Below are 13219 nucleotides of genomic sequence, written 5' to 3'. Positions count from 1 at the left end.
CCTGTCTTTGTGTATTACGTCAGTAACACCCTTTTTTCCTTTCAATTTGTACGAGCTTCTGCAAAATTTACTTAGGAGTAGAGAGAGCAAAAAAATCCAAATGAATAAATATGTGAGCCAGATACACATGCATCATCTGACCTGAGCACTTAGTACATGCGTGCCGTGGGGTAAATAAAATTTATGGCATAACATTGTTAAGCAATGCGGCCATCTACTAACTACTTAAGATCTCGCATTTTTTTTCGAGCAAATCATGAGTAAGATATCGATAGCAACTTGGAATTGGATAAATACAACTCATTGTTGAACTACACAACCTTCTACTAAACATAGCGGAAGTTACAATTGCGATGAAATAGATCATGAGTAAGATATCATTAGTAAATTTAGACTGAATAAATATGATTCATGGCTTTACGCATTGTAATACAACACAGCCATCTACTAAACATATCAGATATTACCACTGTGATGACAAAATCATAACTAAGATAACTTCAGGTTGAATAAGTATGATTCATGGCTTAGCATTGCTATACAACACAGCCTGTTACTGAATGCTTACAGTAGGTAAGATACTGATGGTGACTTCAAATTGAATAAATGCAAATTATGGCTTAGCATTGCCATACAACAAGCCATCTACAAAATATATCATAAGACGTTAAGATTGAATAAAACAAATCATAGGTAAGATAGCAATATATGGTAACTGATTGGAATTTAATAACTATGATTCATGGCCTAGCAATGTAATACAACGTAGCCATCTACTGATATCAGCGTTAGATTATATAAATATGATTTATGGCTTAGCAATGCCAAAAAACACAGCAGTGTACTTAAAATCTTACCATTTTTAACAACTGACATGTAAATAAGGGGTGAAAGTAATCTTTTCTCTAGCAGCCTATTAAGTTTGCCTGCTGTTCAGATTAGACCCTATATATTAAACAACTCCATATGCTGCTAATTGTTCTACACTTAGGATTAACAGAACTAAAATTCAATCTACATCTAAAATAGTTTTATAAAAGACTACTCAAAGGTTAACTACTTATAAAGGAAAAACCCTTAGAGATTAATGTTATATGTAACTTTATCTGCCGGTCTTTTGGAATGACCTCTTGAATTGATAGCCGTAAGGCAACTGTATTTTGACGTTATTTACGAAAACTACTGCAGGTAACTACTTAATCAATTCCAAATTAAATTTTTTTCACAAAGAATGCACTACTCTGAGAATACAGTGTTATTGATTACACACTCGTTTCTTTCAGGCCATCGATCGCTTCGTAAAACTGATCAAGGTCGCTGTCATCGTCAAACGTGGCCAGCGGTGCTCTTGGAGACTCTCGCCCTGAGGCTGCTGGGAGATTTTCATGTACTTTGTGTTTATCTGTTGCATAATAACATGAAACAAGGCAAAAAGAAGACATTCAGTAACTTGCCCTGCATTAAATACTTACACTCTGCTCAGACTAATTCATAACGAGATTGTTATATAAAGTGGGGCACCGTAGTACAACGCAAACCTCGCAAAAGCGCTTCCCGAGAACACTATCTTGTCGCTTTGCGGAAATAAAAACAGTTCCAAGCCTTTCCAATGAGAAAAAAAGTTATTTCACTATTTGAGTAAACCGCTCTATGTAGTTCTGCTGGGTAACGAAGGTGACGAGATTGTAGAAACAAACAATTTGTTTAAGGAATAGCGAGGAGATGTTGTTCACTACTAGTCCTCCAAATTGATGAAAAATATCTCAATGCAACAGAGTTCTTTTTATTTTTTTCAAAGGAAGCGGAGGCTAGAGCTGGTATACATACCCTTATTCGCAATAAACTGCTCGTCTTCCCCATCTTCCTCGTCCATGCCATCTTCATCTTGCTTCTCAGATTCTTCGAAGTCCTTTTTTGGTTCTTCGTCTTGTTTGTCAGGCTCATCTTCAATGTTATCTTCAATGTGTCCTTTGGATTCTTTGCAGTCGTTTTTCGATTCTTCTTCTTGTTTGTCAGGCTCATCTTCCATGTCATCCTCATGTTGTTCTTCAGATTCTTCTTCTGGTTTTTCAGGTTCGTCTCTCTGCTCTGATTGGTCTTCTTGGTCATCCTCTGGTTTTCCATCCTGTTCAGTCTCATCTCTCTCTCCAGGCTCTTCACGATCGGTCTGCTCTGCGTTTTGCTCATGCTCACTTTGATCTTTCGATTCGTCATCACTGTCATCGCTGTCATCACTCTCTGCCTCTCGATGGATTAGAACTGAAAAGAGAAAAGTTATAAAATAAAAAGTGCTCTGTACTACAACTGCTACTTCCTATGTGCTTTCTCTTGACAGTATTTATTAAAACAATAACTTTGATGGCAGCTCTTCCCAAAAAAACAAATCAAGGTAGCAATTTTCATAAAGTAGTTTCTCCCATAAACATCAGCGGCATTTCTTCTGAACTTTACCGGGCAACCTTGGCATTTAAATAAGGCCGACTGCTATTAACGGGATTTAGTTTCCGGTTATTTGAAATGTTTTTTTCTTCGCCCATCCTGGCCTCCGACTGCAAGGGTTAGTTGGTTCAGAAGGCATGAATTCTTCACTCTCTTACCGAAACTAAAGGGCGGAACTTCTATTTACACCTCGATCGATCGACTTTACCCCTATGTTTACTTGAGCGGAATAAATGTTTCATACCTTCTTCGATGACTCGCATTTCCATGCCCTCATCTTGGCCTTTAGAAAATAGTTATAATATTAATCAAGCGTGTTCAAATTGCATTTACCTTCATGATTGTAAAATCAGTGAGCTGATCGGTGTCTCATATCTAAAGCAATAGTCAGCGTCGCCGAAGATAGTATTTTTAAGATAATCATGCAGAAGTGCAATCACCAGAAGGTTATCGCGTTGCAATGAAACTTAATCAGATTTCAAGAGCAATTGAAATTTGGTGAAACAACCTTGCACGACAAATGCTAAAATCAATTAAAGCTGACATCACAGAGGACCACTCTTAAATATGCAAATCCGCTCAGCAGGACTCTGGTGATGACTTTCCTTCATGCAGGTTGTCTTGATATACCCTCAACCGGGAAAAATCAAACTAATCAAAATTAACCCTAGGCATTGCTCAAAATGAGAAATGAATTTCTCATGCCTATGGTTTGTTAGGAAGACAGAGGTTGTACAAAAAATTACTTGATCTAATGTCAATGTTAAGTATATTTTGACGTCAAATTCAGTAGAAAAGGTTTGTTTTGAGAAACCGCGTCTTCAACGCACGACAAAATGATGATATTCCTTATTTCCCAAAAACATGGTTTTCGATAAACGTACCTTCATTGTTTTGATTTCGTCCGCACTTTTCTATCAAATAGCCCAAGAACTGTTGGAATTTAGGACTCATAATACGTCGTACCTAGATGCAAGGCATCAAGAACAAAAATAGACAGTCAAAGACTGTATGTAGCCAATGGTGAAGCACAATTTTAATAGCATTAAAAAGCCAGAGGTTTTACAGTGACGCTAGCACGTAGAGTTGCAGAATATTTGTCTCACATGCTAAACAGAAAACCTGCCTCATCACACATAATGATAAGTACCCTGTTCCAGAAGAGAAAGATGATTCAGGAATATATTCTCCAATCGACATTCAACCAGTACTTAAAAGTGGTAACAAATAATAGTGTTAAAAATAATAATTATAATGCTAACAATGTTAATATAACAATAAGTTAAAGGGGCTAGCTCGAAAGACTCATGGTTTCCAATCCTCTGGACTCCAACATGCCTATGCTTCTTTTAATTCGCTTGTCAGTAATGAATAACCTTCTTATTTTACTGCAATTCCATATTTTGAGGCTCTTTATTTTTTCATGCGTAAAAAGTATTCGGTCATTCCGCGTCCCAAAATAATCCGCAACTCCGCTGATCCACCGTTCTACAGTTTCTCAGTTCCTCCGTTCCATCATTCTTTCGAAGAACTGAGGGTATCGTATTTCGCAGTATGTTCGCTTCGCAAATTTAGCGGCTCTTTTAGGCTTAAGTCGCTGATTCAAACTTCATAATGCACTCTTCTCGAAGAAAAAATTACTCAGAGTATTCATTATGTACAGATCACATCTACTGAGATATTCCCGCAGAAAAAGTTTGATTTAAATTAAGCATCGGTGGATGCCACTGTAAAATTATTTTGAGTTCTTTATCGTCAAAAGGTGATACATTTATGCTGCGTTCTGCTTTTGCGAGGGTTTTTTCTAGAGGAAGTTTTTTCTTTTGAAAGATCAAGGACAATCCGAAAATATCCAAATATCAAATACCGCTAAATTTCCCTCGTGCTAAGCCAAATGTTTTGCTTAAACTGGTTCATGTTCCATTGTTCACGGCATGGAACAGATATTTATGAAAGTAACCTCTAAATTTCAGCTTATCAAAGATATGAAGGTTGCGAGTTAGTACCTGTTTTGTTGATAAAGTGTAGAGAATGGGATTGATGGCAGAGTTAACAGGCAGAACAAAGACTGCGATCCAAACTGCCAGGTCACCAGGTGTACGGAAGGATTTTTCCAAGAGAGACCTCAGTCCAATTACCACAATAGGCAGCCAGCAGACACAGTCGGTAAGAACAATGAAGAAAACTCTTTTGGCGAGCGAAGCCTCCCTCCTCAGATCGGCTGCCCTTTGCTTGGCTTTCATTTTCCTCTCTCTTTCGGTCCCTTGCTGAGCCAGGCGGCGGTTTGATGTGCAGGACTTGTAGATAATCATGGAATAGGCCACAATGACGAAGAACACAAGAGTAAAGTTTAAACCAACGAACATGGCAACAGAGTACTCCCAGCCTGAGGGCTTATCAGCAGAAAGTTGCAATGGGAGACATACAACTGATCTGCCATAAAAGTGGTGACCTTTTTGGCGACTACCAAAGTAGTCGATGCCCACCGTGGGAATAAATGCAATTAACGCACCAACAATCCAAATAAGGAAACACAGAAAGTGCGTAACTCTGATTGTAAGGGACTTTCCACGATAGGGGAACAGAATATTCTTAACCCGGTCTGCGGATATCAAACAAATTGTCATAACAGACACCTCACTTGACAGCACGGCAATGGCACCTGTTATCTGACATGACAAACTTGAACGCCAGTTATAGTCATGCAAGAAATACTGCCCTGCCCAAATGGCATCCATTACACCTATTATGATAAGGTAGATACCCATCAATCCATCAGAACCGGCCAAATGTATCAACATGATAGACTGTATCTTATTCTTCTCCTTTTTCTCCTTAAAAACCAACCGCCACACGATGACAAACACAGCACCAACCAGCGACATAATTCCGACCAGCCAGAGACATATCCTGGGGGCTCGATCTCTGAACATAGTTTCACAACTGGCGAAGCTGTCGACATAAGCAAAGTCGCAATCTGCGTCCTCCTTCATCAAATGGCAACACATCAGGTTGGTGTCTACAGTCCTACGGTTCATAAAAAGAGGTCACATGAGTCACAAAAGGGGAAGAAAATAGAACATTTTGATTCTGAATTTAAGACAATGAAAGGGTGATAATAATACTCTACATGTTGCCTTATTGTATACAGATAAATAAAATTTCTCAATTGGACATCTACAGACATCGAGAATGTTTCACTGACTTACGCTGTTATTAAATTTTTCATGTTCGAGAAGAAACCGGCCGGTAGTTCTCGCATTTCGTTGTAATGGAAGTAACTGCAAATTAAAGGAAAGCGATTCAATTTAACATCATTCGCCAATTTATAAACAAGCTGCTGTCTTAAACGTAAGTATTTTCAAGCTTTTGGGCTCTCTTCTTTCCGTTGCTCCACCCAGCTCTCACAACCCCCAAAAAATTAAACTCTTAACACTTTATGTGACTGCCTGGGATTCAGAGGACAGGAAGGAACGGAAGGGTGTACCATTGTCAATGAACAAACTTGTCTCAATTTCGTTGAAGCTCATACGGTTAGGACCCTGTCTGACTAATGAAAAAAATGGGCATTTTAGAAGAAGAGAGAGCAAGTAACCAACACTCCCTTTCCAACGTAGTCACACTTATCTGACTTAGAATATTTCGTGACGGAGTACGGAAAACATACCTAATATGTCGAAATGTGTATACATGCCATATTACAACTGTTATCTACTTGAGAGGGAACGTTTGATTGAGAGGAAGCCCTCATTAATTTTTCCCAAAGTTCTCAGTGGCAAGATCTGATTGGTTTTAGGAGTATAAAATTCGCCCGTGAATAACGGTATAAACTTTGCATTAGTATACAAAGCCCATCCTTAGTTTTACACTTGTAGAGGTATCTATGGGCAACTCGAATAATGCAATTCTTAACTTGCATGATTCGGCTAATTGGATTACTTGTCCGTGAAGATGGGCGAAGGAACGCTAATCCGAGAGCTATGGGTATTGTCTCCCTTGAATTTGGAATGAACTCTCCGTGAAGCTTAATCACACGCACACCTTGAATGATAGCAGTTTGTTCATACTCACAGGAATCGAATACTTGGCGCGATATCTTTGAATTGCTCGTTGCTCACTGTGCGGATTTTGTTGAAATAAAAGCTCCTATAAACGACGATAGAATGAAAGGGTAACTCGTTAATGACAAAAACGAGAGCATAAATTTAGATTTAAAAAAAGCAGGATAAGAGACTGTGAAGGAGCACGAGTAACACCGAGGGAACACGAGTGACCACGAATGACCACGAGTAGCCACGAGTAACCCCTGATTGACTAGGAGTTACCATGAATAACCACAAGTGACCACAGTGACCACAGTGACCACAGTGACCCAGAGTGACCACGAGTGACCACGAGTGACCACGAGTGACCACGAATGACCACGAGTGACCACGAGTGACCACGAGTAACTCCGAGTGACTATGAGCGATCACGAATGACCACTACTTGCCATTAGTGACTCGTGTGATCAAGAGTAACTAGTAAGCAGTAACCAGAGGAAGGAAGTAACGGTGTCCTATTCCTGCTTCCCGCCACACGAACCTTTTATCCAGTTTTAAACACTCGTCACTCTTCTTCGTCAACTTTTCATCTTTGCCTTTTTTGTTGTTTTGCTTTTATCTCTTATTTCATATTTTAACGTATTTTTGGCATTTATTGCTCATTTTTTTGCCATTCATTTCCCTGACTCCCTTTCTTCTGTTTTAGTAAACTGGGCGGAAACGGGCTCATCACGTAACAGTTTTTGATAGCGAAATAGATCTTGGAACTGTCATTTCAATGAAGGAAGCGATTCATTGTCAGCCTCCGGGAATGGTTTATCTACTTTGAAATCACAATTTTTGGATGAAGTCACCTGATGATAATGAGATTATGATGTCAGCCAAATTTATGACTTCTTGCTCTTGATCACGCGTGGCCACTCGTGGTTGTGAATGGTCACCCTTGGTTGTTAGTGGTCACTCGTGGTCATTCGCTGTCAATCGTGATCACTCGTGCGTAATTATTGACAAAACCTGCTCAAATGACGGAGATGCAGAAAATGCCGACGACTGCACTTTCAAAAGACCCCAGTTTTGCAGAGCTTCACTAACGTCGATTAAAATGCTAATGCAGTAAATGGTTTGAACCCTGGGGTAAGATGTGAAGGTGTAGTCTGAGTCACTTGACTCTGATGATGACTTCCGCACAGGTTGTCGAGACGTCAGTCACTACCACCGACAACAGTCCTTCTCAGGACTACAATCACCCGGACGATCAGACTACACCTTCAAAAATGCTAATGAGGAACAAAGACTTACATAGACTGCATGTTTGTTAAGCCGTTAAAAACTCCACGCGGCAGGTACTGAATATTGTTCTCATAAACAGCCCTTGAACGACAAAGAGGTCAGGTCATTATTACTTAAAGTACAGAAAACTCTAGAAGCAAACTTCCATTGCAAAAATAAAAAATTCTAATAGCTTTATTGACTCTTCCATGTCTTATCACAAAAACATCTTTATACACTATGTGACGCTAAAAAGAAGATTGAAAATGCCTCACTGCTTGGGACTACTTAAAAAATTAGGTAATGGCAGATAGCGGTTGCCTTGCTTAATCCGAGTATGAGTACGCGCTGATTTATGTATGGGAAAGAATTGCTACATCCTTTTAGTATATGTCTTTTTTTTTTCTGTCATGTGACATCATGCCAATGAGATCAGAGTTGACAGTTGCTATCCTGGATGTAATAGGAACTTAAAACTCGAGCAACGTCAAACGTGACTTTGGTAACCTCCAAGGCGTCTAAATCTAAGCCAGCCAAGGTACACTAGGTTGAGTAATTCAAAGAAACCATGGGTGGGTGAGGGAAAAAATCTGCTCACTCTTTGTACCACGCCACAGATACAATTTAACTTATAATTAGGAATTACTTATTCCTAAAGTATATGTTCTTTTTTCTCTCGCAATCCCACATCCTCTAACAGAAAATTTAAATGAACCAAATAATAAGACAGCCGCTTATGAACATTTATTACAGATGATCAGATATCTCGTGTAAGGTCAAGAATTTTTACTAGTGCAGTTAGGAATAATTTCCGTCCGCCATCTCGTTCATATAAAATTGGTAGGTTTACTTACAGGTCTTTCAATTTGGACAGGCCTTGGAACTGATCCGGTGACAGGGTTACGAGGCTGTTTTTCTCCATGTATCTATGCGATAAATGAAATGCACGAGACGCTCTTTATCGCTCTTTAACAGTAAAGATCATTTTAAATCATTCATTTGGGCTTAAAAACGTTCATCGTCGGGTCCGGCTAAGATCTTTCAAATCGTTTTTTCCACCTCCTATAAAAGTTCTTCTTTGAAACATTCGTGCCTTATTCTTCAGCAAACTCATCAAAGTTGTCCCAAACTTCATTCAAAAGCATTGCCAGACTGCTTTCACCGAGACGAGAACATTTTCATCACACCACGCTTGCACTGATTGTTCTGACTGTCGGTTAAATAATGGCTTAACGACGATATATACCCGGGGTGTACATCATCGTAAAGCCGATGTAAACTGGCTGGCCGGTTTTGTGCCTAGTTCATTTTGTGCTCGAGCAAAAGCTCGTCTTTAAATTTCATATCGTAATACGGAATTCGAAGCTTTTGAAGACCTGTTGTTCTTAGAAAAAACCTGAGAATTATAGACTTTATATCCTGATTAACATTCTACCTTAAATATAGATTTTGAAAAGATTCCCTATTATCTAGTAGACATTTTTTCGAAGAGGTTTGAATAGTCATGAACTCAAATCTTTTGTAATAATACATTTGTTAACCCCCTTGATTAACCGCGTTGTTTTTTCGTTGTTACGATTTTGAACATCATGATCATTATCACATGTCGCTTTTAGCCTCATGGGGAGGCGTCAATAAAGTAGTGTGTGGCATTGTATTTTGGTAGATAAACACTAATGAAATACCTTGCGAGCTTTCGCGTCGAGTGAAAGTAACACGTTATATTCACAAGTAAAAATATCGCCGTTACTAAGGTTCCATAATAAATTGTACCTTTTGCAGCTAAAGCTAAATGGTTAGGTTTTTTTTATCGGCGTTTATATAATGAATAAAATATTACATGCACCTGGCCACCTTGAGATACCAAGTTTATTTTCCCGTGTTGAAAAGTATCTTTCAAAACTCGAAGAGAAATTTCGTATCTTCGCGCGGTCATGTAAAATCCTCCATATGTTGCGGTGTCTTGAAAATATGATAGTTGATGATTCTTATTTTCTGCATTTATTTTAAAAGTTAGTGTATATTTTTTGGATTGAATTCCTTAAGCCAGCTGTTAATTAGATCATGAAAATATAAGTTAAATAACGGGTAGGCACATTGATCCTCTATTTCTAGCCAAAGCTCCTATTTCATTAATTCTCAGTCATTAAACAAGACACGTACTGAACTATTTCTTATTACAAACACGAATCACTTACATTGTTTCTATCTCGGAGAGATTTTTTAACTTTGGCAAACGCTGAAGCTTGTTATTGGAGAGAAAGCTTAAAAAGAAAAAAACAATGGGAATAAAAAGTAAGTTAACTGTGTTGATGTTTGAGGCTCTTGGAGAGTTTTTTTCTATCGCAAAAGGGACCTCGTGAATTGACAGTAAGGCTTAACTGTTTATTTTCAAGGTAATACAACTTAGATGAGTAGCTAAACCTTTAATTCCTGGACTTTTAAAATGTGAAAAAATGGTGCCAATTTTACTTCCACTGTTTAAATGGTCGTTTACATATCATGACAGGATTTCACTTCTCAAAGTTGGTGCATCGAAACTATGAATTCGAAGTGTTGCTCATATCGCAAATCAGTCTTGTAGTAGTTGGGCTGTAATTTTTCAAACCTTCCCTGATCGCTTGGCAAAAAGCAAAATGAAGTCACAAGTCGAGTGGAGAAAAGCGCTAAGCGAGACAGTGAATTTCACTTTTTTAATCTATATTTTCTTTTCACCGCTGTTGGTGACCAAATCCCCTAGACCATAATTAATCCTGTCCCCTCGATTAACTATGACTAAAGTGAACATTATATACCAGAGCGGAGAAAGGTTCCAGCCTCTCTCCACTCTCTTATATGCTGAAGCTAGTGAAGTGCATGCAGTAGTTTACGTTGATATGTTTATTGTAATAGCATTCTATTTGGAATGGTCCCAATGCAAAGGTTTACTAAATTCTCTAAAAAAAATTACGATTTCACTCGTTGTAAAGGCGTACAAAATGCCACTTACAGCCTTTTCAACTGAGTAAGGTTGCCAAAAACATCTTCGGAAAGACGCTGAATTTTGTTGTTTGACAAATCCCTTTGAGAAAAATAGTTAGCTAACATTTAAGAACAACAAATTTTACGTGGAAGATGGGAAAGTCCCGCTCCCAACTATTTCTGTAATGTGAGCCAAATCGGCTAGCTGATGATAAAATACTAGTAATTTTTTTTACCAAATAAGGAATGAACAGCTTTTTTTTTCAGTGTCTTTAAAAATATCAATTATGATCAAGAATCTCCAATATGCAGAAACTGGACTCAAAGGACATATTTATTCCATCCTTAAAAATGAGAAACCTTCTGTTTCCACAATAATGGGAGGGAGACCTTTCATTCTATTATGACATCTATCATTCAAATAACACTTTACTCAGTAATTTCCAAATGAGCAAACTCACTACGAGAAAGGTAGAAATGAGCGATATTCTCAACTGGTTTGGATCACCATGTATGAATGTTAACACTGACCTGTGAAACGTTTTATCATTTTTTTAGTGCATAGAAAAGTCCTACTTACAGCACTTTCAGTTTGGTAATACTGCTTAGTATCCCTTGTGGCAAACTCTGCAACTGATTGTAGGACAAGTCCCTGAAAAAAACGTGTTTGGGGAGTGAGTTGATTGCCAGCGAGAAAAAAAAAGGTAAACAAACAAACATAGTTAACAAACTACATTTCCAAGGGCTATGTGGAACTCTGTCATTTCTGTCTTGGATGACTTTTTTTTATTCCGAAATTATTGTCTTAGGCAGATGTAGTTCATTAATCAGTTTTAGTAATCAGTTGTAGTTATCTTTGAAAATTTGAAAACTCCCTCTCTGGGAAACATTCAAATTTCCCTGTCCAACTTTTTGGGGTTTTTGTTACGTTTGATAAATAGATGCGCGTTATTCGATGGTTTAACAAAGTTGTCAGGCAGCGGATGTTTTCCGAGTTGCGTGGTATTTATTTTCATTTTAGCGAGGAAAGATGCAAACATTGTGCAAAATTTTTCCTTGTCCACTAAGGAAGAAAGTGGATTCAGTTGGCTATAAATCGAATTTTTTTTCTATTGGATTAGCTTTGGACAATTGCTCACAGAAGTGAGCGCCAGCAAGCTGGGAAGTCATCTGGACACACCTAATGTCACGTGACCCAGAGCAAAAAAACAACCCAATGTAATGCATATGTCATTATTAAATTTACGATTTGATTTTTTTAAGTCTCCTTTTCATTATGCAAAACTACAAGCAAACATTTTGAGTTAGCATGAAAACGTACAAAATGAGAGCAAAAGTATGTCAAGTTTTTTTAAGGGTAATTTCTCTGTTTTGCGGCACCTTTTTTGTCTGCAACGGAAGTAAAATTTCATTGTGATATTCTTGAACTTTGGAACGTCCTGTTCATGAACTACTCACACAAAAATGATCAAACTCCATGTCCGACTGGTTAACTAGTGGCTTCGATAAATAAATCAAGAACGAGAGGTGTATAAAACCATATTTTGAACTGCTTTAGAGCTATAGATTACAAATGCAATACAGAGGAAAGGAATATTAAAGTTGACGAAGAATTTTTGAAAACAAATCACAAAATTTATACTTACACTTCCTCTAATGTGGACATTCCTTGAAGAATGTTTCGAGGCAGCTTTTCCAGCCGATTACCACCCAATCGCCTACATATAAAAAGCGATAAAAAAGATCCTATTGTACGAAAGATATTTCAAACTTAGGGCAGATATTCTCTGATTATATTATTGTACCTAGGATATCCACATCATAAACGCTATCCCCATTTTTGGCTTCATTTTCTAGTTTAAGTCTGTATTCGAGAGCAAAGTTTCATCATATCTTCGCTTTTAGCTCCGGGATATCGTTGCAGTTTTCCTACCTTCAAATACGATCATCGTTTAGTACACGTTAAAGAATAAATGTGGAGAACATTTTCTAGAAGAGAGCCCTGAACCCTATGTTTATGTTTCGCGGGTCATTGTCAGCCATGCAATGGTGTTTGCGCAGTTTATTTTCCAACACGGCGCCGGGGATTTTAATACCGGTTTTTTAAAAGTTACTATTCGTTTCTTAATTTTTAGCTCTAGCCATCAAATATACTACAAATGATTTTCGTCAAGCAGCATAGCGTTTCCAAAAACCTTCTCGTCCATCTGAAGTAATCTTGTGCATGCTGAGGAAGTAACGTGCCACAGGACACTACTCCCTCTAAATTAGCATCGATAATTTATTGATAGAACCATTGTGTTAAACACCTTTCTTTGTCCTCTTGATCGACTCTTAGTAAGATATATGAGATATATGAGCCCGCAGGATACAGCAGTATTGTGCCTTTCAAATGATCGTACTGTGTAACTTGTTCGATTTTTCCATGCCAAACTGTTTTTCAATTTCTGTAGTGCTAGTCATGTTCAGGTATTTCTAAATGTGTTGCACAAACAAAGTAATTAGCA

At 38.1% G+C, this 13219-nt stretch overlaps 1 protein-coding gene across 1 annotated transcript; it reads right to left on the bottom strand.

Moving 5' to 3' along the window:
- Positions 1-307: 307 nt before the first annotated feature.
- Positions 308-10838, bottom strand: LOC111344366 (thyrotropin receptor-like). Its single transcript, XM_088749379.1, has 11 exons — positions 10741-10838; positions 9950-10015; positions 8606-8677; positions 7782-7853; positions 6511-6585; positions 5649-5720; positions 4446-5466; positions 3324-3405; positions 2684-2722; positions 1828-2259; positions 308-1402 (listed from the first exon to the last, which is right to left on the bottom strand). Exons 1-11 carry the CDS (start codon positions 10836-10838, stop codon positions 1263-1265), a joined length of 2169 nt encoding a protein of 722 aa, XP_088605505.1. The 3' UTR covers positions 308-1262.
- Between the last annotated feature and the right edge of the window lie 2381 nt (positions 10839-13219).

Source organism: Stylophora pistillata, chromosome 1 (genome assembly GCF_964205215.1).
Source record: "Stylophora pistillata chromosome 1, jaStyPist1.2, whole genome shotgun sequence".
NCBI lineage: Eukaryota > Metazoa > Cnidaria > Anthozoa > Scleractinia > Pocilloporidae > Stylophora > Stylophora pistillata.
The sequence above is the reverse complement of the archived record's forward strand: the minus strand, read 5'-3'. Positions and strand labels throughout refer to the sequence as shown.